The 26,569-nt window shown below is 35.9% G+C and overlaps 2 protein-coding genes across 15 annotated transcripts in view; one reads left to right on the top strand and one right to left on the bottom strand.

Annotated features, from left to right (window-relative positions):
* Window positions 1-3,212, bottom strand: part of LOC126921658 (uncharacterized) — a 570,126-nt gene extending 566,914 nt beyond the window's left edge. For all 4 annotated transcript variants that reach the window (XM_050733370.1, XM_050733366.1, XM_050733368.1 and 1 more), the window contains exon 1: window positions 2,346-3,212. The gene's annotated coding sequence lies outside the window, so the exon portion shown is untranslated. The remainder of the gene's footprint in view (window positions 1-2,345) is intronic.
* On the top strand, window positions 917-26,569 carry LOC126921665 (atlastin). 11 transcript variants are annotated; one of them, XM_050733389.1, is made up of 9 exons: window positions 3,723-3,864; window positions 4,456-4,558; window positions 17,018-17,098; window positions 21,234-21,493; window positions 21,836-22,615; window positions 22,699-22,920; window positions 22,998-23,212; window positions 23,289-23,355; window positions 23,818-24,720. In XM_050733389.1, the coding sequence occupies exons 2-9, from the start codon at window positions 4,504-4,506 to the stop codon at window positions 24,073-24,075; spliced, it is 1,938 nt and encodes a 645-aa protein (XP_050589346.1). In that variant the 5' UTR covers window positions 3,723-3,864; window positions 4,456-4,503; the 3' UTR covers window positions 24,076-24,720. The 11 variants fall into 11 exon arrangements, with proteins under 11 accessions (XP_050589343.1, XP_050589346.1, XP_050589345.1 ...); XM_050733388.1 differs by having other exon boundaries at window positions 4,021-4,558; XM_050733394.1 differs by lacking the exons at window positions 3,723-3,864; window positions 4,456-4,558; window positions 23,818-24,720 and adding exons at window positions 15,702-16,007; window positions 25,394-25,424; window positions 25,724-25,939.

Here is a 26,569-nt window from a genome sequence, read left to right as displayed (position 1 = left end):
TAAAAAGTATAGAAAAATATAATATACAATAATATAAAATATTATAAATACAAACTACAACAACTTTGTACTTCACGTAATGCGGATCTGCTACGGAATGCTACATTATTTAACCAACACGTAAACCGACTGAACCATTCTTCGACGTACACTTTTCAACCAACTATCTATCGATACCAACCACTTGTTTCAAGCAAAACATCATTCGCGAACGAGAACGAAGATTGGCAAAAAGTTAGATACACGTTGCTCTTTGCCGAGTGCCTCGATGCTGCGTGCACGAGATACATATGATAATGATAAGTTGCGCAACAGAACCGGAAAGCTTGAGGAAGAAAGGGAAAGAGAAACGGCTGGTGATGAGGGTTCGTGACTGCATACGAGCTCCCATAGGTAACACTGACACGTCGGAAAAACTAGCGGGAGATTGATGAGCCTGTAAGTGAAAGGGCCGACCCGTTGAAAAACGAGACACACCGCGAGAATTCCTTTTCCGAGTTTTGCCGGCTAAAAAGACAACCGCCACCCGTTCATCCCGAAAAACACGCCGGTGTAATTAAGCGGCGGGATAATTACGAGTCGCTGATTTCCAGCGCACCGATATTTTTCACGTCCAATTCGACCAAATAAAACTTTCCGCCTTTTACAATTAATTTCATATGTATTACGAATACGTTTGTGCGTGCTTGCGTGCGTGTGTGTGTGTGTATGTGTGTGTAGCAAATTGTTAGAAGGTTACGTTTTTATCTCGTGAAGTGTATTATGTAGAGGAATAAGATCGTTCGTCTTAAACGCGTTTGCATTTCAAGAAGTATTATCTCAAATTAATGCTTATATGCTAGCTACGACGAATAAGGTCTTAGAATGGTTCATCTGCAACATCAACCAGTTCTTATTCAATTTTCTACGAGTAAAGTCCTTCTGAGGATGAGCGAACACGATACATATACATTTTCCATGTTAAATATGAAAATGAATCGATACTATAAAAGTATAGAAGAAATAAGAGGAACAATTTGTGATATGTATGGTGATTTATGATGATAACATACCATTAAAAAGTGGATTAGAAGATACAATAATGGAGATTTCAAGCTGGAAGATAATGAACGATGTGACGGACCACCGATGAAGATAAATGTTGATGAAAGAACGACCGATGAAATATGCGATTCTTTGTTAGAACAACACGAAAACGGTGAGTATTATCTCGCCTAATATATTCGCCTGATTTTACTCTATCTGATTTTTATTTATTTCCAGCATTACTATTTATCTCGATTATTATTATTAATCGTCATTATTTATTTAAAGCACGAAATAGAAATTAAAATGAAGTACTTGAAAATTAAGTAACTTAATATAAATTTAAATACAACGATCGAAAATTAAACACGGAATTTATATATTATTGTATTTCGATCGATACAATTTTTCGAAGGTTTTTTATTTATTAAAGAATTTGTTACTTTACGGCAGGCTTATCGCACGCATCGATTTATGTAGAATATTTCAACGAAAGAGCGAAGCGTCATCAAAACTAAATCAATGATAATGCTGTGTTACTGTACGATAAGAATAAGAACAAAGACTACAAAGATAATGCAGAGGAATGTGAAGTCGACCTTACGAGATATACGTTATTTGATCTTTTCGGATATTCGCCTCGGACTAACATCGTGCGCGGTGGGATTTAATTAATCGCATCGACAATTACGAAATGTCCTTCATTACCACTCTGAGACGTGACACGACTGCACGCGCTACGCGAAAATTAGATCGCCTCGAATTTCACGGTTGCTCAAGCAAACACTACACGAAAGTATCAGAATCCTACGCATCCGTGACAAAATATTATGCGTGACGACTGATGACTATGTTTTCACGAAACGAGTTCATAAATGAGTGGACGCGGTACGTGACATACGATTAATGATATTTTTTATCTTTACGACCATGTCATATTTTTTCTTTTCAAAGAGAACTGTTTGAACAAATTTTAAGCATCAACTGTTTAAGAAACTACTCGACTTTTTTCTTATCTCTTTTTATAATTAAGTTACTCCAAATGGTATTGTATATTGTAATAAATAATTTACTCCAAAGTATCGTATATTATTAAACATATTATTTACTATATACTGCATTATAACGAACATATATTGCCAAAATAACAAATGAACAATTTAATCAATTCCTTATATTATAGAAGATGTAATGAACATCAACTTCACAGTGATACGACAAAATTTACCAACCATCTTTAATACTCTCGCGATATGAATAAGGAACTGAGTAAAAATTCGCTTCTCGAAGGCCAACAAACATAGAATGAAATTACTCACCAAGTCAAGTAGGTCTCGCTGAAAACTGCAAACAAATCCCACATTCCGAGCCAGGCAAGTTCAGTGTTCGTTTGATATTACATAATTTTCTAACCTCAAAGCGTGACAAAGCCGACAGAAAAAGACGAAGAGATGGCACGTAAATAGAGCGGAAGAAAAACGATCAGAACGTCTCACCGTGAATCGCGATCGAACTTGACGATCTCGTTCTCGTGGCTACGGGCGATGCGAGCGCGATTGCACGCTGCCGGCATCGGGAGCAAAACACAAGTCCGATACGTTAAAAACAACGAATAATACGCGAAAGGCGTTCGAATAAAACTAAAGCGGGGCGAAAAAGAAATCGAGACTTGTCAAAGTTTAAATGCCTTGCTAGCCGGCACGCGAGAACTACCGTTATTGTGTTTGTAGATATACCACGCGTGTAAATGTAGTTGCCCTCGACCACTTACATTTAAAGGGCCCCGGTATGAAAGTTCCACTCGCGTTTCAGTCGTAAACGGAATGCAGTATCACCCGCGTGAACGTGTTTTCGAACGTTCTTACACAGAAACGACTCCGAATTCGCGCACAATGTCGTTAACTTGTTGTGCATACGTATGCGTATATTTTAACACTTGCTAGAGATGGGGACGACGAATTCGGTGGATGTTGTCGAAAGAAACCCAAACAAAGTTGACAGGCTGAATATGCAGCTGGCACGCGGCTGATGTACTTGGCACTTGGGAAACACAGACTCGTGACACTTGACGTCACGGCGACAATGCACGGACACGTTCCACGCGCGTCAACCAGCTGAAAAGCGCATGGGCTGGCGTTCCCTTAATGACCGAAGAAATCGAACAACGCGAATCGAAAGGCACAATGTTGCGCCACTGTTTCGCGCTGGAACGGTACGGTAGTGTTTCGTTTCGCTCCCTTCCTCACTCTCTCTCTCTTTCTCTCTCTCTCACTCTCTCTCTCTCGCTCTCGCTCTCTCTCTCTCACTCACTCTCCCTCTCGTTCACCGTTCTGTCATTTGTTTACTAACCCGTGCTCGACCACTGTACGCTGATTCGCGCGTAATTGTCAATGCGCACGTACGTTCTGTCAAGCTGCATCGTCACGCGAAACGGCTGCCAGATTGCAAGGGCGATTCGGTCGACGGGTCCGGACGCTCGATCACCAGCAAAACGAATCTAAATTCACGTACGAAACAAACCACCGCGCACAGCATCCACATTCCACCATAGGGAATCTACGACCGTGCAACTGCCGGGATCAAATCACATCCGCCGGCGAAAGTAGTGCCGCGCTTCGCCGAAACCGCGAATCAGATGGCTTCAGGACGGCTGCGCGCTCCCAAACTAGTAAACACGGAGTCTAACATTCGTATCGTATACATCTTCTTTTTCATCTTGTTATAGTTTTTTGTCATTTCGTGTTGTGAGTAGTTAAACAAACTTTGACGGACTTGTAATCTTTTTTTATGAGAAGAAACTAGATGAAACATTCTTTATATCGTTAAAATTAATAGAAGGTATGTTAAAAACTATGAACTATAGTTATACGTATATAGTTTTTAGTATCGCAAGTCTCTTCAAATGTATCTACTTGTATGTGCTGTTAAAGTAGAATTCGTTACCAAATATGAATGTTTATACTCATAAAATTTAATATCGTTCGATTCTTATAGGTGATCGATAAAATTGTCAAATCTAGTTTGAACATTTGAACGTCCAGAAACCGGTTGTAATTAGTGAAAGTTGAAATAGGAATGTGAAGTTTCACTTATAAGAATAAAACTCTATCGATCATTTTATAACATAATTAAAAAAAAAGCAGTACGCTCTCGACGAAAAGCTAGCCTTAAGAGGAAGTTTATTTTTAGATATGTATCTAATCTCATTGATTATCTGTTTGAAGTTTGAAATCTACTGTTATTGTTCGGTGTAACGAGAGTAAAAGCACTCGTGGGAAGAGGTTACCGTTCTTTCCCACGAGAAGCGATTCACTTTCGTTAATATTATTCTTTGCATTTACATTCAATAAACGTCTCACTATCAAATATATCGCGTAATTGTCACGAACGAGTAAAAGTTAGCGACAAAGTTCGTTTTAACCTACGTAGTAAAGCAGTTGCACGCAGTTACGGAAGTGGCGTCATTCCTATTCCATTATGGCGGACGTTCAGCAGAGTAAACAGAGTGGCAATTACAGCAGATCGTATGTGGGTAAGTACTGCTATTATTTTTCAATATTTTATGATAATATAAGAAGGAAAATTCAAGGAATAACAACGACGATATAAAATGTGTTTAATAATCATTGAAATATGCTCTGAAAGTTCATGCGCCAGATGTAACCGCTCTCCGTTATGCCTTGTGCTCTTTTTTTGACGTTTTGTCAACTGTTTAACTACATTTCCAGCTTAATAGGACGAATATTAACGTTTCTTGTTAGTTTAATTTAATTCTGATTAAGTGGGGAATCGTTATATGTTAAAATAATGAACAATTTGTAAGAAATGTTGCCAGAAGCAATGTAAATCATTGTTGAAAATCCTGTGTTTCTAACTTCGTGAATTACAACGTGTACGCATTGCTAACGAATATATTGCTTCATAACTGTTGCGTCCAGACTAAATATACGCTGCAAGAGTGAAAACTTTAATGGATGTGTTAAGTAACGTTGATGGTTGTAGAGGTTAAAGTACAATCGTAAATATTTTTTATTAGTAATATATGATGATTTGATCTTTTGTATCAATTACATGATAGAGTATAAACAATGTAATAGCCTGTTATGCATGCATAATCATGTGTAGTAACGTGATATTCTGTCAAAGGAGGATGACGTAGCCTCAAAGCATGGCACGTATGTGCTGCCGCCTTCTGGAAAAGTTTCCAACTATGTTTCTTAAAACGAGGGAATTTCAAACTGTGCCTGTTACTGACATGCTCGTCCTTGCTTGTTATTACTCAGCAGAATTACCAGCTATTTCACTTGTTACTGCTTTGTAGGATAGTATTTGTGCTGCGTCAACAAGCGGATATCTCTTCAGAGTAATCTATGCATAGTAATACTAATGATTAGGAAACATACACAAAACAAATTTATTTTAATTTATAATAATCTTATTCTTACATTTAAATTACACAATATATTCTTTACAATTTTCAATTATTTTTCTTGTTTATTACATAATTTTACAAATTTTGCCCTAGAATTACAAATATATGTCCCATTTTATTGAACTCTTGTTAGGAAAATATTAATTACTGCAATTTTATGATGAAATGTTTCAGATATCAAACTTTCAATTATGACAAATAGTTTCAAGAACTATTTATGAATTTAAAAATTAAATAATCGCAGTAACATGATTTTTTATATGTTAAATTTTCTTCTCACTTTAATATTTTATTGCAAATTTTAATATAACGAAATGATATAACTTTTGAAATTACGTGTTTTTCAAATCCCGAACTCAATTTTTGGAATACTTCTTTTAACTTTAATTCACATGACCTGATAAGCGTTCTTGCTTTATCATTACTCATTTTTATTGCTTAATATACACACATGTCGTTGACCGTCCACAAATTCTTCTTTATATATATAACCAGGAAGTATATTGTGGCATATATTCCTTTGAATGCAAAATATATACGATAAAATAATGTCAAAGGCAATGACCTCGAATTAATGACCGGTATATAGGGAGTGCTCGTAAAACACGAATTCAAATATTAAAAAATTCGTCCTAATATTTATTCATTTTCTTGTATATCTTCTTTTATCTACGATCACATCATTAAACATTTAATACAAATGATACTTGTTAAATATGTAACATTCGATATCATGTCGATTACATATTTACAAACACTTTCGTGACACGCTTTACGAATCATTTCTCTTCGTTCTACTGACCAATATGAAAAAATGTCGAATAGAATTTTTTTTTACATTTCTTCGCATCTTTTTCACGTGTTCTATTTGTACATGAAATCATGCTTACGTTTCATCATGTAGTCTATATAAATACACAATAACGTTAAACTGTCTATTGTACCTGCTATAAAGTTTGGGGAAAACGTTATCCCTCTGAACGAGCAAGGACCAAAGAATGGCCAAGAACGGCGATACGTTATACGAGGGAGGGCTATAACATTATTTCGCGTTAAATGAAATCCGTGACAATGAAACAGGTGGAAACAAGCAGGCCGGAGTTCGAAAGCAATTGCGTTATGCAGAGCCCCGATATTCAGGATTGGAAATGAGAGCTGTGTATTGGCATACCTATTCAGCCCGACACAGCGCGTGTTTTATTGAATTCTATCGATAGGTTTACGTGTCCAATGAAAACGGGTCTTTTCGTTTCCCTCCCATCGATAATTCAATCGATAGTTCTCTTTGCGAGGCGGCAAATGCATAATAATAATAATCGATGACGTGTGATTTTCCAAACTGGGTCGTGTAAATGATAAATCAACAACGAATTCTTTTTAATAGAAAGTAAAAACGTAAGATAAATCATAACGAAGTATAAAATATGTAGAAAAGAAAACAGAACCACTCGTTTGATAAAACAAGCTCATAAATAATATCAATCAATAAAAGAAGTTCATTTAGGTAAATCATTTGTTATCATTTATGATATCGTCCCGATAACTGAATTGGTAATGAACAATAGGTGTTATTATACGATACGTTTTTCTCTAATCTAAATTTTCTTCATCGTTACAATTTTTATTACGAAATTGGATCAAATTGAAAAACGTGTTTCGAGTTATCACTGCGGATTCTTTGTAACTATAAACTGAAAGTGATAAAAATATTTGGTCCCATTTTATGAGTATCACTCTTGGCGTTCCAGTTAACAACGTAACATCATTATTAGATTGCAGATGTTTATGCAAATTTATATATTTATGTACACAATTAAAGAAATACACACTAAATGTGGATTTCTTTTATTCTTTGCATACTTTTTTAAATACATAAACATCCAGCATCCAAACATCTATAGCACAATCTAGTAATTACGAAATTGCTTGAGCGAACTTTCTATATCAATTGATACCTCGAGAACGTACATAAAGAAAGTGCATTAGTACCAAACGAAATCATTTTCCATAGCCGAATAGCGCTTAGTTTCGATCGATAATTAGCGAAAGACGAGATCTGGTAACGAATGGGAACTATGTCAATTGCCAGCGAGGACCTCGCGAATCCGTTTGTCGCAATCCAATAAGACTAATACCAAGAGTTTCTCCTCTAGAGTGTACCAATACACGGCAAAGTACACGCACGCGTGCTCCACATCGCGATGGATCCATCCAATTCACTTCATTGGCCGCTCACGTATTTCCGTAGCTCGTTGATTAAACTCGCATTATTCGCTCAAGCGAGTTCGGAGACGATATCCACACCGTGCAAACCGGAGCGCGATTCCTTTGAAAAACACACAATTCCTCGTCTCCGTTTTTCTTTGTCCCTTCGTTCGACTACCGCGTCAAGGTAAACGATTGAACGTCTGTCCCGGTGGAATTGCGACTAGTCCATAAAAGATTTTTATGCGACCGGGATAACGTCGTCCAACGTTTCAAATAGCGAAACGCACATTCCCGTCGTAAAATAAAAGTGCGACCCTCGATTCTGCTCGATACGTAAGACGAGCAAACGCGCGCGGTCTCTCCAGACTCTGCAACGTCTCGCGCGATCTTTGCCTCTGCCTCTCGCTTTTAACCGCGAGATCACAGCGGCATTTTTCAACCGGCCATATTTTTCTTATACGCGCCGCGGTAAAGGCGAGATTGAGTTAGTTGGAGAACGTAGTAAAACGCGTGTAAGGGCAGTTGCACGTGATCACTGATCTATTCTTCTACATCGCCACCACGCACCACGAAAAATTCCTTCTCTTTCTTCTCGACTACTTTTACGAACGAACCATGTCTATTATCGAATAGGAAAAAGGGACAGACCGATTTGATATTTCGTTCTTTTTTTTCTCATATCTTGTTCCCAACTCGTTCTAGTTCCTAGTGATCTCCCTTTCTATGCGATAATTCACAACGATAATAAAGTTGACATTCTGATTATTCCGTAACTTTCTAGCTTCTATGAACGTAGTCACGTACAAACCGCGGAGAGAAACAGGACCAGCGAATTCATCGCCTTATCGCTGATCAGTTACGTTATACGCAGCTTTCGCTTCGCTTTCTTATAATATCGAGGCCCTCGGTATCGCGTTCCTCGTACAAAAGCGAACAATCGAACGTTTATTGCTAATTACGCGCCACAGCTACGCTATAGAACGCTGTTACGCAAATGTCGTTCACATTTTGCTGACATTTGCGGAAGTAATCTAGCAGCACGTAGGTAAGGTTCTTAATTCAACACTGTTAACCAGTTTCTTGGCCACATTGTTAACCTCAATTTCCCCAATGGCAACTCGAAGAAGCTCTGCCACCAGGGAATCTCTGTCCGATAGATGCGCTAGCCTGTTTCTTGGAAAACGCATAACCAAACAGCGCAGCATAAACTCGAAGCGAATCGTAGTTACTTGCTAGCGTACGCTGCTGGAAATATAAATAACCCATGTAGGAGATATAGCCGAGCCTGGGGAGATTAACGATAGTTCAGGTGGTTGAAGGAGGCATAATAATCCTGAGTCACTAGCCGGAATACGATCGAGCTCTCGTTTCTTCGTTCGTCTTGTCCCGTTACTCTTCCTTCTTCTTGATCCATCACGACATACACTTCGGCTTTTTCCATCCGTAAACCTCGTTTGTCGTAAAACATTTGCGTTCGTGCGGGACTAGGGATCACGCAACGAGGCGTAGAATATATAGAGCTCGGATTCCCAACCTGTGCAGCGCTGCCCCCAAGGGGGTTGCAGAATGTCTTGCCAGAAGTTATTCTTATCTACAATTATCTTTATAGAGAATATTTTCTGTAGAAATCACCATCACGAAGACTTTCAGCATTTATTTCATTCGATATAAGTTTGTTACAATATTATTGATTTTATTAAATATTATTAGAATAACTATCGTAACATCGATTCTTTATAAATGAAAAGTAGTCGAATTTTCTTGTTATGTCTGAGCCTGATTTTATTTCCCTACTCTGTTATTATTATTATTAGACCTACGTTCTTTTAAACTAACAGGTTTGTTTTCTTTCTCAGTTACGTCGCGTTAACATTGTTCCGTTTAATTACGAAGCGTCACGAAAATCATAATATCAACAAAAATGTATTTTGTCGTGTCTTTCTTCCACCATCTACATATACGCTTACATTCTACTGAAATCGTTGTATTAAATATTAGATTAGAATCACGTTGTAAGAGAACTACGTTGAATGTATTTGATTTAATTTGCTTAATGCATTTCCTTTGTCCTATTGAAAATATCTTGTTATGTACGTAATATACTAAAGGCTTGCGGATTATTTACTATACTAGAATAACGTGACGATTCGTAAAAGGTTGAGAAACACTGGTACGGAGAGGGATGGTTTCTTAAATAAATATCTTGCCATGAAAGCACATCGTAACTCGGTGCACCACGGATTCGATCGTTAACTCCGCAGTTTTATAGCTGCCGCTAACCGTGCACCGATCTAAAAGTTCTGCCGAAGCAGCCGACGACGCTGACGCGTCGCTTTGATTGCGATTCTTCTTGTTCGGTCGAGGCTCGTAAATCGGTAACGTTCGCGGAAACGCGAGCGAACGCCGAAACAACCTAAACGGGGATATCGTGAATAATGAAGTATCACGAACAGGCACACGTGTTTTTAGAAAGGAGAACGCGTCAGTTTTTTTGACGTTGCCGTCTGGTTAAGTGGTACGTTTGTTTCTATGTTGCACGCAGCTATACCTTCTGTTCTCGTCGCTCAGGTAGGTGACCTCACCTAGCGTCTTCGGACGCTGCATTTTTGATAAAATGTTCTCCGTGATAACGATAATTCCTCTTCGATTTTTTGAAATATTATATGTTTGCGAAAGATTAGCGTTTGAAAATATCAATCTGTGTGCATAGAATTTGTATATACGTATAGTACGAAGTGTCTGTATGTTTCTTCTTTATAGCGATAAAATAATTTGTCAGAGGATTGTTTTTTAATTTTTTACCACTTTAATTTACTACTCCTTCGAGTGAATTTATTCTTAAATTGTAATTTTCGCTCGTGAACGTATATTTAAAAATTCTAGAAAAATAAGTAGCGAAAGAATGTACTGCTGACTGTTGTTTAATTGTATTTGACTAGCATTTTGCGTCGGATTACTTGTCTTTAGAATATTTCCGCTTTATTTGCATTCCATATTTTATATGATAAAGAACATCGACAAATACGTCGTATAATATATATTGTACGATATAAATCGCCCGAAATTTACATTTTAAAGACATAAACTGAAATTAAAGAATCTAATCGAAATGTGATTTATTAATTATAGCTATCTACGCTTCAACGATAACAATCGACGACTAAACTTGACTCTGAAGGTTAGATTTCACTATTTTACCATTAAATTTCACTTTCGTGCACCTTGGAAATCACCTTGGAAATGTATCTCGGCTAAATAACTCTCGGATTCTGTTCATTTCTTTTTTTTTTTTTTTTCTACTTCTGTCATAACAGCTAACGTCATATCGTGATCGCGTATAAAAATTGTCGATGCAAAACAGAATAATTCAAAGGTCACACAGTTTAAAAGTCGAACAATATGATTCTCATGCTTAAACGATTGCAACTCATCGCGGCGTACTCAGAAATGTGCATAATATGTAGATATAAGATACAAAAAATATTGTTTTATGTCAATTACCTTTTTTCCGCCAAATTTTTTTAAGTAAACATTATAAAAGACCGAGATCATGCCAGGAAATTAATACGTGTTTACTCGAGAATCGAGAGATATTTGAACATCCACTCTATTCATTTTACACAAATATTTGCTTGCTGCTCAATAATCGCGGTACTTAAATTTTTGTTTACCGTGTCATCATCGATTGCATCGCCGTACGTTCGTTTTACTATTGTAGATTACGAAACAAATGATACAGAGATAAGAACGATTTCTATTTGTAAACATATTAATTGTATCGTATAGCTAAAGAATTATCAAATCCGATTTTTTTTTTCTATTTTTTATTTTGTTCTGTTTGGATTGTTTAAATTATCGTTATCGTTCGTTTTACGCTTTTTCGTATATTCCTATCATTCTCGCGTAATTACGAGCGTTGCAGTTATTTACTCTCTATCATTTTTACGCAATCCTATCGAAAGGAAGAATTGCAATCTACTTTATAATTTTCCTTTCCCTCCTCTTTTTCCCTTTTTTTCTTTTTTATTCTTTTATTTTTTTTTTCTTTTATATTTCTGTTTGTATTTCACTTTTACAAGCCATTATTCATCCACTTTCGCGTCTATGACTATGCATGACCGATATATTCCACTTCGCTTTGGTATGCATTAACCTGTTACTCTATGATGTGCAACGCGAGCAAATCGATCACTTGTCCGATCGATCGCCGCGCGCCAGAGAGCAAAACGATAATACTCGACGGTTGATTTCTTCTCTCCTGCCTCTTTCTCCTTCCTCCTTCCTTTTCCTACCTTCTTTTCTACGGTGCGTAAAATTGAAGTAAAGCTACCTGAAGGGAATTAGAAGTAGACATCGAGCGTAAAATTTCTACGCAGAATGTTAACATCCAATGATGTAGCCACTAACATCAGTTGGTCGTAGAGTCACGGCGACTATCAGACGGTTGGAGAATTGTAATTTACTCGCTGACATAATATCTGTCAGAAACAGTATCTTTTTTCATCCTGTATTTTTCCACTTTATGGCCTGTGTTTACGATGAAACAACCATAAGCAAACATCGATGGCAGAATCGTAACTGTTGTAGCGTACAGATGATCATCGTCAGCTGGATTCTCTAAATGTTTATCGTCATCTCGTATAAAGCGGTAAAACGAGGGAAAAAATAGAAATTTATCCTTATCCATTCTTTATTTTAGAGAGGATAATAGTAAAGTATCCTGTTCTTTCGATTCCCTTTGGTTTTTTGTTAGGCTCTATCAATGTGTATTATAAACAGGAAAAAAGCATGTTGTATTTGCAAATATACTTTTTTTCATCCTCGGAATTATCCATATCTCATTACCAATGAAAATTGATTCTAAAGCAGACATTTAAAAAAGTGGCTCGAGGATCGAACGTGAAAGAGACAAAACGGAAAACGATTCTAACTAGCTCGAGCATATAACGAAAAATACGAAAACCAACGGAACTATCGTCGTTGATAACTTACCGGTAAGTTAGAAAGAACAGGTCGAGCAAGTATAGGTCAATGCCATTTATCGAAGCCGTTTATACGGTCAGTGTTTACCATTACACTTGCACCAAATGTTTACCCGAATTTCGACCGAATCTCCCTTAACCCGATTTCGCTTAGCTTGGCCAAACTTTCATTCGCTCTCAGCTCCAAAGTTAAAATACTTGGAATCTTCTTCGGCGACGAAACTGAATATCCACCGATCAAAAAGAGTTACATGGAATCGGAACGATATGTTCAAAAACTATCCCGCGATTTTAACCAAGATCCATGCCGAGTTAAACAGACCCGAACAGAGAGAACATTAAGGTTGCGTTTATCCTCCGAAAAAGAAAAGAAAAAAGGTATATACATAAACAGTTTGTTCGTGTATTAGTCGCCAGAGTTTTTCTTCTAATTAATAGATTTGTAAGAAAAATCCAAAATAGGAAAGGACAAAGTTTTATCGCTTCTAGACTGCGAGCGTCCTATCAAATTAATCAAAACAACGGAACCTAAACATTCGGCTTCTTCCTAGTAAATATTATAACGGGACTCATAAACCAAGCCTAATTCTTATCTTCTGTTTATAGTTTATATAGATTTGGGTTAGGTGCCATTTTATTCGGCTGTCGTGAAGCGGCTGCCAACTATACCTACGCATATGCTATAGCGGAAGTACAAATTTAAGCAGAATTCAGGCTACTGGTACAGTTTTTTTACAAATATCTCGGAAACTAAGGTCGATCGGCGATTATACGTAGAAGAAAAAGTTGTTCGAAATATTGGTCTCTATAACATATTCAAAGATCATCGAAATCGGTAAGGTGGATGATCGATAATTACGAAAAATAGTTTTGGTAGTGTGATAGGTTGACGAGATATTGCATTTTAAAATTACTCTCGTGGAGAAAACATATGACTATGGTATCTTCCATCTGTGGTCTATACGTAGTGCATATATATATATTTTTTTTTTCTTTTCATTATTTAATTTGTATTTTACAATTTATCCAGCTGGGCATTCGGTAAATTTTTCTAGCTTAGTATGCATATATATTCGGAAAAATATATTATGTGTTTAATATTTCGAAAGTATACTTTCGCGTGTCATTGTGTCTGTCTTGATTGCGTTATTTAAGAAATCATTGTAAACGCCGTGGTACGCGATAAGTACGGATTAGATTATTCCATAACGAAGTGATTTCCGGATACGGCGTAATACGACGACTGATCGGGGATTGGGGATCGAACGATCAAAATATTGGCTTCGAGTGATTCTAAAAGCGTAGTGTATATACAAAGATTGTTATTGAGATCGATAGTCGCTACAATGTCTTAGAGTTCCTAGAATTATCAAAAAGCGTTGAAAATATTCGTAATATTCGAAAATACACTGATCTATTGCAATATTAACAGATAATCGAATAATCGTTCTAAAGAATCTCAAGAAGTAAATAATTATATCCAGAGCATCGAAGGCGATTATCACTTACTGTATAAACGGTACTGTTTACGGTATCCTTAAAGCGTAAACGCTCCTCAGTGGCTAATAGTCTTTCAAAAGATCTAGAAAATTCATGCCTTCGAGCTTTTCAAGTTAATAATAACGTACAATTTTTAACGAATAATTTATTCAAGTGTAGTAAACAGTACATTGGTAAAACACGCCAATTGTAATATTACGTTCGGATCAGGCCAGTCACTAAACACCTACGCTCACACTATAAAAGTCAGAATACATTAACAGCTAACTGGAATCGTATCGCAATAAAAGTACGTTCTAAAACATACGTAGTAGGCTGATGGGAGGATTTGGGAGTTTGATATAAAATTTTCAATATATATAAAATTAATTAATTCGTCTTCCTTCCTTAAGCATCCCTTTGTCTCTTCTCATACCTCCACACGTACGTGTTCCGTATATATATATATATATACATATATATATACATAATGTAATATCGTGGGCAGATTGCCTAAGAAATATCGGGTGAACTATAAACAACGTTGCTAGAAAGCCTAAGTGCTGACAGACCGAGAGGGTCGAGAAACTTCAATGGGCAAAGCGGTCCATCAATGTGTCGTCGGTCCTTCGGTTGAATAGTTACGCGGAAGAAAGTATACGGGATGATGATCGCGGAACACGTACGTGGTGGGGATATGAGAAAAAACAAAGGAATGCTTAAGGGAGAAAGACGAATTAATCGGCAGTCGTTAGCCGAGAGTCAAATTGCGAGAAGTCGTTGGTTGAGAGTCAAGTTGCGAGGAGTCGAGAGTTGAGTGGAAAGAGTTGGCGAGTTGTTATGAGTTGTGAACTATTAGTTATGAGTTGTGAATTATTCATTTAGTTGTCTCAGTTACAGCACATTACTGTACTTAGTTTATCGTTTCCTGGTTAATCCATTGTAAATAGATTTATCTGTGAATAAAAAAGTTATAGGATAGAAATCATTGAGAATCTTAATTTACAATATTTCTGAATAAATAAATAATCCTATAATAATGTTATGTTTGTTGCGTAAAACGTTTCGGAATTTCATTAATGCTGATTGGACACAACTCGATTGTAAGATATCGTATGTATTATGCAAATTTTCGTAAAAAATTTCTATAAACATTCTGACATTTTATACAAATGACTTTTGAACGTAATCTGTGCGACGAAAGCTTGGGCGATGACGTTCGCCAAATCGTGGCCGTAAATCTATGAAATGAGATCAGTACAATTACGTCTATTATTAAAAGTCATGCGTTCGAGTCGGTTTATTCCTGGACGCCGGCATCCGAGCGAATCTCCACGAGCCGATTCTCGTTAATTACTATCCGCGGTGCGTAATATTGGGTCATACGCGGGGCTACCGTCGCGATACAAGGTGACACGCCACAGCACATCACCCAGGTTTCACCGGTATTCACCGATTGTGGGATACTGCCAACTCTGGTGGACTCCTCCGCTTCTGGTCTGACCACTGTCCATCGGCTGGCCACCACCACACACAGCAGGATATTTCTAGTCGGCTGGCATGTTCGAGTTAGTGTTGGATCGTGTGCGCATCGAGCACCTGTGCGTGTCGGTACAGCCTCGTTTTCTCGCTCGTTCCGTGGACTCGCGATTCCCTTTTTCAGTCGACGAGTGAGGAACGCCGAAAGAAGAGGCTGCTGAAGCCGTTGCATCGAATGTGAAAAACGAGCCACGGCGACATGAGCGACAAAAGGAAGATACCGTCCAGCTGGAAAAGGCAAGAAGAACAAAGCAACAGGCCCAAGGACCCGGTCAGGCCACCGAGGACAAGGACGCAACAGGCTCGTCACAATGCAGCTATCGATCGACACGACAATCGCGGTGCGCCGTGGACCAGCGTGAAACCAGCTTAAATAGCGGACCGAGACGGGTTTAGGTTTAATCGTATTCGAAAGTTTGATTGCCGCCGGGTATTGGTATTTTGTCAGAAATTTCGGAAGACGATGTACCAACGAGTACGACGCGGAATCATCGATCGAGCCGAGAATGGAATTTAATCGCGAAACGAAACGAGCTTAAATCGTAGGCAACGAAGTTTGAGGGCAGATATCGAGGCTGAAAACTTGCTCGTTGGAAAGGCAATTGGCTTGTTGTCAAAAGCTGCGTCAAGACGCAACAAGAACTCGTGATAACGGAGGCGTTTGATCGGGATAACGATGGGTCTGAAAATATACGAAACGTAATGATTGGTCGTGCATGAGGTTCAGGGATTTGATTGGAGCGTAAATTGTCGATAATTTGCCAATATTTTTGATCGTGGCGCGTTCCAAAGTACAGTTTCATCGTGAAATGAACGTAAATCATCCGATCGATCTCGTTTGACCACGCGAAACTTCCACGGGATTCAAATTTTGTATTCGAAAACAACGAAATTGCGTAAAAGGAGGTACAATGCAACACGCAAAACTAGCTTTTCAGAACGACTAGAATTTAGTTTTGATCGAACGTGAGAGTTTGGCCATGATATTGGCGCGTTTCCAAAACCTCGACAACGCAACAGATTCGCGGCAATGAAATCGTTTATCGGAACGCAGACCTTCAGGGTTCATTGTAATGCCAAACGAATACACAAGCAGCGACTTAGAAAATGTCCGAGTGTTGAAAAAGTGACGTTCACTACACAGAGCGTGCAATAGTTGCCTTTTAATTTTACTTTCCGATCCTTCGATGATCGACGATCGTTGGAATTTTTCTTAAAATCTTTCTTTGCTTGACTATTTTGTTGGTTCCGTTCTAACGTCCGTTCTTCGTTTATAGAAATTATTTACGAAGAAAATATTTGCAATAACGAGGGAAATAGACTAAATACGCGTTTCACAATTTGCTTTCAGTCAAGAAAGTCCCGATGACGACCCTCGATGAAAACGTGAACCGTGTTCCACGGGTGTACACAAACGAACGGGAGGAAGAAGGTGAGTTTCTTTCATTGACTTATTCTTTAGTATGTCTTACAAACATAACTAATGGACCTTTGAACCACGGCGTATTCTTAATAGATCGTCATACAAAACCTTCGTAAGCTTCTAAGAATTTCAAGTCCAAGTATGATAATATATCGCGGCACGATATTTAATATTGTATAATACTAAAAAACAAAGTAACATTTGCACTGTAAATTCCTGCTAGTCCGATATTATTTATTTAGTACTGTGATTATTATTTAAATTTTTATTAAATACCACGGTCAACCGATAACTTACGCCGCACGAAACGCTACGCATATATATTTTTTGCATACTTTACGATGCATGCAATCTCGTGCAAAAACCATTATCACAGGTTTGCAACGTGGAGAAAAATATAGACACGTATACAGCGTGTATAATAGTAGAGTTCAGCCAGCGTTCACACGTTGAATACGTAAGCATAGCAACAATCTGCAGTTTTTTTTTTCTTTTTTCCTTTTAATTAATAACGTCTATAAATTCGCTTCTTTACACTTACGCAGCTCGAATCGTTTTTTCTACTCATTGACGTTCGCACGGACTTCTAGGAAAATCAAACTTATTAATACGGACTATCTCTTTAATTGTTACTTTCTAATTATTTTCACTCGTATAAGCAGAAACACTTTGTACGAAGATCGACCAAATTTTCACCGTGTTGCAAACATATATTTCTATAGACTGTAATTTTGTTTTCATTATTATCATTACATGGAACTTCGAAAACGTGCGGTACACATAATTAGAATATCGAAAACATTGCTAGTAAATGTAAACCAAAGATCATTTGTTTTTATCTCATAAGAGACTTCGGTTATAGTTAGCCTACCACTATCTGTTCTTAGAATCTCGTTCAGTATCTTAGTTCAACATCTCGCAAAATATTAAAAGTACATTAAGGAGATTCAAAGCTTCCCCTTCTTTCTCGATAATAATACCTTTTACCGTGTTCGATAATCATTACTTTTGGTTTTAACTTCCGCGTCGTTTAAATCTACCTCGATACGTAATGTAATCATATATACGTACAAATATACAATATCCTCGGAGATCTCCGCGTACGCACAATTGCCCAGATACTCTGGATACTGTTGAAATATTTGATAAGAAGGTTGCATACGCGTTGCTTAAAAATAACGACGATTAATGCGAAAAGCAGTTGTAGCTGGCTTTAAAACGCGGCAGAATCTTTGTAGGAAACGGTGTGTACAAACACGGCGAGCTACATTTTCACTAGGCCAATTGCATTAGTCAACATCTCGTTTTCAGAATTTCCTTCTTCTTTTCGAGTGTAGCAGAGGCTGGCGACGCGCGTCTGTTAATTAAATTCTCGTATTCCGTTTTTCTCGCTACGTCGCGTCGCCCCGAGTCTTCCGTTCCAGATGAGAAATTCGACGCCCTGTATTCGCGAGTTTAATGCGGTAATGATTCGTGTAAATACAAGATTGCAAGGCACCGATGCGGCTGTGGATGGCAGTCGGCGTCGCGTATTTCACCAGCGACGACGACAACGACGACGACGTCAACGATGACGAGAGAACTAGCGTTAAAGCAGGAGGCGGAAGGAGAGGCGAAGAGGTGGAATTAGCGCTCGCGCGAGTATAATTGGCCGTTCGTTCGCAATAAGTAATCGCTCGGGGCTCCTTCGTAGACGTTCTATCGTGTAAAATTGAAACGCTCCACGACTCATGGGAGCTGCTTTTCCAATGGTCTCCGCTTTTCATCTGCTACGCGTTTCGAACGCTCTTCGCTTTAAACGAAATTGTTTTCTTTATGCTTGAAATTGTCACTATTCGTATATTATACGACGAATCATACGGATTCTTGATCAATTTTTTGAATTACGAACAGCGCGTTGATAAAAGTAGAAGAGTAGACTTTTATTGGACGCTATCGATGAAAAATTTGTGAGGAGAAGCAGAAATTAAGAAACGAGGTTTCTTAAAAATATTTCGAAATGTCGGATTTATAGCCGACGATTTATTTTCAACTCGTTGATCTTTTTCAAATGGAATTACGAACCGAATTAAAATAATTATCTCGTGTTATCTCGCGTTATCGAAGAAATTAATTTACTTGGTCTGTCGTGGGTGCAACGTGTATCTCAATCGAGATACAATGATTAGTCCTCCCATCGGGTTCTTAAAAATTTAGTTAATCGCGCAATCATATCGTGATTCCGTATCTTTCTGATAAATCTGACACGAGTCTCACGTACTTATTTTGTGACGTATTTAAAGCTAGAAAGATCAAAAAGAAGTTTCTTTCGAGCGAGGTTTAACACGGTGCTACATAAATCTGTGACATAACGACGTAAACGAGTTACGTAAGTCGATAGTCGTAAGAAACGAAATACTTCTAAACGACGAATTAATTACTCATTGGCGATCTTCGTTAAAATCTGTTTAAATCGATTAAATCGTCGCTGATACCCAATGGTGTACTATATAACTCCAGTTCGAAATTTCGTCTCATGGTATACAAAGTCAAAGAAACGGATAATCATTTACAAGAGGGCAGATCGATCTGTTGAAGTATTCAGTATGTTTGTGACTAACAGATTTACGATCGAGGTGCCAGACTAGAATTCGCGTGATCGTTTCACGCGAATGCAAATGCGTACATAGTCGTTCGTCAATTATAAAAACTGCTTGGAAATCGAGTCGTGAGAAATTTCCACGTATCTCACGTTCTACGTGCAGTCACGTACCATGGAAACTATGCTGGAAAACGAAAGTGTTCAAGACTCTTGAAACCTAGAAGCCGTGTAATAATTATCATTTCACGCGTTATGGTAATCTTTGGTGTGACGTTTCTACCGCTTACATGGATATCATTCTTTTTTACCATCGCATACAGCTTTTTCAAGAATATTTTTCCTATTACATAAAAACGATAAATAAGAGAAAAATCCACCAATAAGATCCATTTTATTTTATATTTTATTAATCATATGAAAATTTATATTCAATATTTACCATTGGCTCTTCGCAATGTAGCTTTTACAACGGATCTACTTTTTTTTCTGACAACAAGAACAACAAGAAATTCAAATCAATTATCGTTTAATAATCAATTTCGGTTACGCGATAGAATTATATATAATTGTTTAATTAGATTTTGCAATCGTTATCTTCATCGGACTCTGACATCAATCCTTTGCACGAGTGCGTAAGTTACGTGTCTCGTCGTCTCGTCAAATTGAGTCGAATCACGTGGCATAGGTCAGCGTGTTGTTCACGTAAGACGTAAGCAATGGTAGTTGATTTCATATAGTTCGCTTTCGTGCCACGTGCGGTGGAGACTACAACACCTATTTAGTCGTATGTCGGAACGATGTCAGCTATGTCAAGGCCTCCAAACATTACATTTCCCCTCTTGTCGTATGCAGTCGGAGCAAAAGATTTTGGTCGTTCAAGGTCCACGTTACTTTCCTCTCCGTTATACTTGTTTTCGTCTTTTCGCTCTGCTCTCGCCAAAATCTAACAGCAAGCAATTGTGTAAGGAGTTAGGAAGCTGGTATAAATTGTTTTTAAAAATGTATTGAAATTTCATGTTCTCAAATTATAATAATATAGAACATCTGTAAAAAGAGAAACAAAAGTTCGAAGATGGCAAAATGTTTACGATTTGATTATAATTCTTTATAATTTTCATTTGTTTGGCGTATGTTTTAGCAATAATGGATATTATTACAATGCTGGTAAAAAAGCGAACGTAGTTCCAAGAACCTGGAAGCTTATGTTTATAAAAGTTTAGCGATGAATACCAAAGATTATGTATACGTTACATTTTGCATAAATAAATACATATATGGTCATATGATGATTCTGTATCATTCTGATGAAATCTGACGAAAAGCTCGTTTGAACACGATGGACCTATGAATTTATACAAAAATCTGATTAATAATAAAATTACAAAATCAAGGCATTTAATTATATCGCAGAATTTCTAATTTATTCTTATCGCGATAATCCATTATACCAAGTTATTATACCATTAACAGCGTGTAATAATAACGATCTTTTCTATGTTTGTTAATTTAGAAATGATATGTAATTATAAATGAATGTGTTTTTTCGCTTCTGGACCTCGCTAGATCGATCTGGTTGGCAAGAAAAAATAGAACGTCTTTCAATGGATAGTCAGGATAAAAAGATATCGGATGTAGGACAACCTGTACAGATCGTACTTGCTCATCCAGACCATAGTTTCGAATTAAACGAAGAAGCCTTGTCAAAAATTCTCCTTGATGATGATATTAAAAATAGGAGTGTAGTTGTTGTGTCAGTAGCAGGTGCTTTCAGGAAAGGCAAAAGCTTTCTGCTCGACTTTTTCTTGCGATACATGAACAGTCAGGTATGTTATTATTACTGGTAAAATTGAAATATTAATTACAAGTTAGATTGCGGGTATTTTAATGGATTTATGGGGAATTTGAAAATACAAAAATACACAGAATGCAAATATATATGAAATATTCAAAGCACTGGTTGTAATATTTAGCAGATAAAAATGATTAAATTTCTATTTAGGTTTCATTTACTTAATTGCCTGCACAAATATCCGTAGTCTAATTACTGTCTCCAATAATTTATTAGAATACTTATTCAGATGAATAGATAAACTAAACCGAATAATTATTTTTATTTTTTTCATGCTTGCACGGAACATTGGCTGCCTAATTAACATCGATCATAGTATAATAATAATAACCAGACGGATTCTTGGTTGGGCAAAGATGATGAGCCACTGAGTGGATTTTCATGGAAAGGAGGCTCTGAAAGAGACACAACAGGGATATTAATGTGGTCGAAAGTTTTTTGCGGTACCTTACCGGACGGTGAAAAAGTTGCTGTGATTTTAATGGATACACAAGGTGCTTTCGATAGCCAGTCCACAGTGAAGGACTGTGCGACTGTGTTTGCTCTAAGTACAATGTTGTCATCCGTACAAATTTATAATCTATCACAAAACATCCAAGAGGATGATCTTCAGCACTTGCAACTTTTTACGGAATATGGTAGGCTGGCGTTACAAAAGTCTGGAGTCACACCGTTCCAGAAGTTACAATTCTTAGTAAGAGATTGGAGTTACCCATACGAAGCACCCTATGGTTCAGAAGGTGGAAAAGAGATACTGAACAGAAGATTAGAAATCTCCGACAAACAACATCCAGAATTACAAAATTTGAGAATGCATATTAAGTCTTGCTTCTCGGAAATATCTTGTTTTCTAATGCCACATCCAGGCCTGAATATTGCCACTAATCCTCGTTTCGATGGTAGATTATCGGAAATTCAACCAGAATTTAAGGAACAGCTCAAAGTGCTCATACCGGTGTTATTAGCTCCAGAGAATTTAGTTCCAAAGAAAATCGATGGTCAACTTGTGAAAGCAAGGGATTTGTTGGAATATTTCAAAAGCTACATGAAAATTTACAAAGGAAACGAGCTTCCAGAACCAAAAAGTATGTTAGTGGTAAGTTTTCGTTTGCTATATGTTTAATTTTATAGTTATATGTCTTATTGGTGAATTTTTTATGGTGTACTTTCTATTTTTAGGCAACAGCAGAGGCAAATAATTTGGCTGCGGTAACGGAAGCGAGAGAATTTTATATACGATTAATGGAAGATGTCTGTGGATCAAGAAAACCATATTTAACAACAGCACGTTTAGAGGCCGAGCATACACGTTGTATGGATAAAGCTATGTGCATATTTCAAAATAAAAGGAAAATGGGCGGAGATGCATTTAGTCAAACCTATATGAAGAAATTATGTGAGGTGAGAAACTGTTCGAATTTATGCTTACCTGATATTTCATCTTGATGCTAAAAATATTAATACATGATTTATTACAGGATATGGATAAAGCGTTTGTTCACTTCAAAGCACAAAATGAAAGCAAAAATGTTTTCAAATCAACACGAACCGCAGGAGTATATGGTGCAATTGTTGCCATCATGTACTTTTTATCCTCAGTATTTGCTTTTACTGGTTTATATTTGCTAGCAAATATTTGTAACTTCATCATGTGCATCTGTATATTAACCCTCATGTTGTTGGCATATATTAGGTATATACATAATAATAATTTATATAAGTACTTTACAATTTTGATTTAACTATAAATTATTCTTTTATCAATATAGGTACAGTGGTAATTACGACACACTTGGGGTAGTAATAGATGAAGTGGCAAACACTTTATGGAATAATGTAAGTAATGTATATTTAATTATCTACGTATAACAGATATCCGTAAAATCTCTATAGCTATAAAATTAATAAACTTAATTTATTTATCAATAACGCTAATTCCACGCGTTAAAATGATGAGAAGTAATTTGCATATGTATAATTAGATACTTTCAATTAGTATCCAGTTTTACATTAATGTACTGTGCACACATTTAATCATTCACATTACATAGCTATGTCATCTGAATAGAAATTTATATAAGTTTTTTTAATAGTTTTGCGACTTAAAATATGTATATCAAAATTTGCATTATCTTTAAAACCTCATATATTTAAAATATTACTTGAAATATTACGCACGCTAAATTTTAATGATGGTATTATATGTAGCGCAAGGTATTAATTGGGTAATGTAAATAATTGCTGCTCATCATTTCACCATATTTCCTGATTCATACCTTCCACATATGATTTCTACAGGTCCGAGATATGGGTGTACTATTCACTGTACTTACACTTGCTGTGGCTGCTGCTTCATCATGGTTTATAATTTTATATGGTTTCATTTCATTTCCACTTCCTTCTCCACCTTCGTCTTCTACTCGTTTTAGTTTTGGAGATATATCTAATTTTTGGGAACATTTATATTCTATTATAGAAAAGTATCAAATATTCAAATATATCAACTATTACTTCGGCAATTATATAGAAAAGGGCACACCTCATCGATTTCAATAAGCTTGAAATATGTTGTCAAGAATAACATTCTGAACAATTTTTTACTGTACATTTAATTACCGCTCGGCCTTTGTGTCCAAAATATTCACAAAAGCTTGAATTAAATTTAGTTACTATTACATTTCATTCCTGTAACATAATAAGTGATCGCATTTTTTATATAACCCAACCTAAACTTAACTCCAATCCATAACCCATCCATTTTTATTTTTTATTTGCACAAAAATAGTTTTCTTTCACCAATGAATTAAACTTAGGTTGGACTATATAAAGATGCCCGCCTACTTCAGAGTAGAGTGTCATCTTAACATGAATTGTATTGAGGTTTTTTGCGAATATTTCAGAAATTAAGTCCGAGTGACGATAACATGTACAGAAAAAGATTTTTTGACTTTGGTGACTTTGACAACACGTTCCAAGGTCATCAAAACTGATAAGGTGTGCCCTTTCCCATATGATTACCATTAATTCTTATACTAGCTCTGAGTTCTTGTAATTCCTTTTTACATTACTATTCGTCCATTTTTTTTTAGAGATATTCATATAATCTAACAAATATTATTATTAATAATATTTATAAATTATAGATCCTTGTTCAAATTTCTACTCTTCTCTTTTTTCAGAATATATACATTACTTAACAGATATTATTTTTAATGATGTTCCTAAATTATGTGATTCCTGTTTAGATTATTATTCCCTCCTTTGTTTCAGGATATTTACAGTACTTCACAAATATTAATTTTGATAGTGCTTCTAAATTATACAATTCCTCTTTGACGTATTATTCCTCTCTTTTTTCTGAATATTTACAGTACTTCACAAACATCATTTTTGATAGTCCTTCTAAATTATATGATTCCTGTTTAATCCATTATTCCTCCCTTTTTTCAGAATATTTACAATACCTCACAAATATCACTTTATTTGGTATTTCTAAATTATATAATTTCTGTTTAAATTATTAGTTTCACCTTTACAGGATATTTACAATATCACATGAACATTGCTTTTAATGATATTTTTAAATTATACGATCCCTGTTTAAATTATTATTCCCCCTTTTCTTAAATATTTAAATTATCTGATAAATATTATTTTTGATATTACTTCTAAATTATGTGATTACAATCTAGATCATTGTAAGTCATTTTGAATGTAGTTGAGCTGTTCTAACATTTGCATATATATTCTATCTTCTATATTCTGTATATATTATATACTCTAATCTTCATTACTTCTAATGTGTTACATTTTTCACTTATATAAATATTGCCTTTAATATTATGTTACTATTTTTTTTCCTCCTTAATGTAAGCTGAATACTAACAGGAGCGAATGTACAAAAGGTATGGGGTTTGCTTATAATTAATTTAGAAATAAAAGTAATTCTTATTCCATATATTCCAGTTTGAAAAAAAGTGACTTTCATGCACAATTCATTTATCTTTATAAATTTTATCAAAGTTATAACGTTATATTTATAATTAAATAATAATTCTTATTATTAGATGTCATATATGTCATATTGTTTTTCATTTATAAACTAGAGTATATAAACATCAGTAATTGTTTTATACTAAATTTGCATTAATTTGCTAATTATGCTTAAGTATATTAAAGAAAATGCACTTTTGTTTCTGTTCAGTTAATTAAACCAGTCTATCAACAATTTGTGGAGAAGTCTGTGTCTGTAGCAGTGGCTCAAGCTGCTGAAATGGCTACAAATACAACAATGAATGCCACTGCCACTGCCAATGGCAAGCCTAAACTATCATGATGTTCATTCCCTTTGTGTCCCAATTTCGCAAGTGCATTAGAAACATACATCAATGTATTAAAACCAGTAAGTGACATAACAAAATTTCATTGTTTTGACCATGTAATATGAGGCCATAAATAGCTTTTTCTTTGTTAAGTCACAAGGAGATACTGTACGTTACATATTTTAATTTAAAGTGACTATGAATGTATATACAATATATTTTGATTACAATTCCTTGCTAGATTGTTGAAAATCATCATTATTAGTATTGTCTATGATTGATATTACATTTGTTAGAAAAATAAAATTCCATAGTTACTGGTAAAGATTATAGTTTGGATGAAAGCTATTGTTCTGGGGTTGTTAATGTTTATCATCAATTTTAATTTTTTTTATATTGAAATATATGGATATATATACATACATAAAAAACAAAGTGTAAAGAAGTCTTTAGAAACAAATACGTCTACATTTTTTTTTTGATAATATTCAATTCATATTTAACTTTTTAGTTAGAGGAATATACGTACTTAAACGCATTTCAAGGTCACAAGGAAACCTGTGGTAAAATATTTTTGAAACGAAATTTTAATAAGACACTTTGTATATTTATGCATTATTCTATGTATATGTACTAACATACCTAAATTATATCTGTGCCAGATTTACCCTACATCAGTTACTATTGTATTGTTTAATTTTTTTTAATAAACTGAAGTGTAAATACTA

This window comes from Bombus affinis, chromosome 11, assembly GCF_024516045.1.
Source record: "Bombus affinis isolate iyBomAffi1 chromosome 11, iyBomAffi1.2, whole genome shotgun sequence".
Taxonomy (NCBI): domain Eukaryota; kingdom Metazoa; phylum Arthropoda; class Insecta; order Hymenoptera; family Apidae; genus Bombus; species Bombus affinis.
The sequence above is the reverse complement of the archived record's forward strand: the minus strand, read 5'-3'. Positions and strand labels throughout refer to the sequence as shown.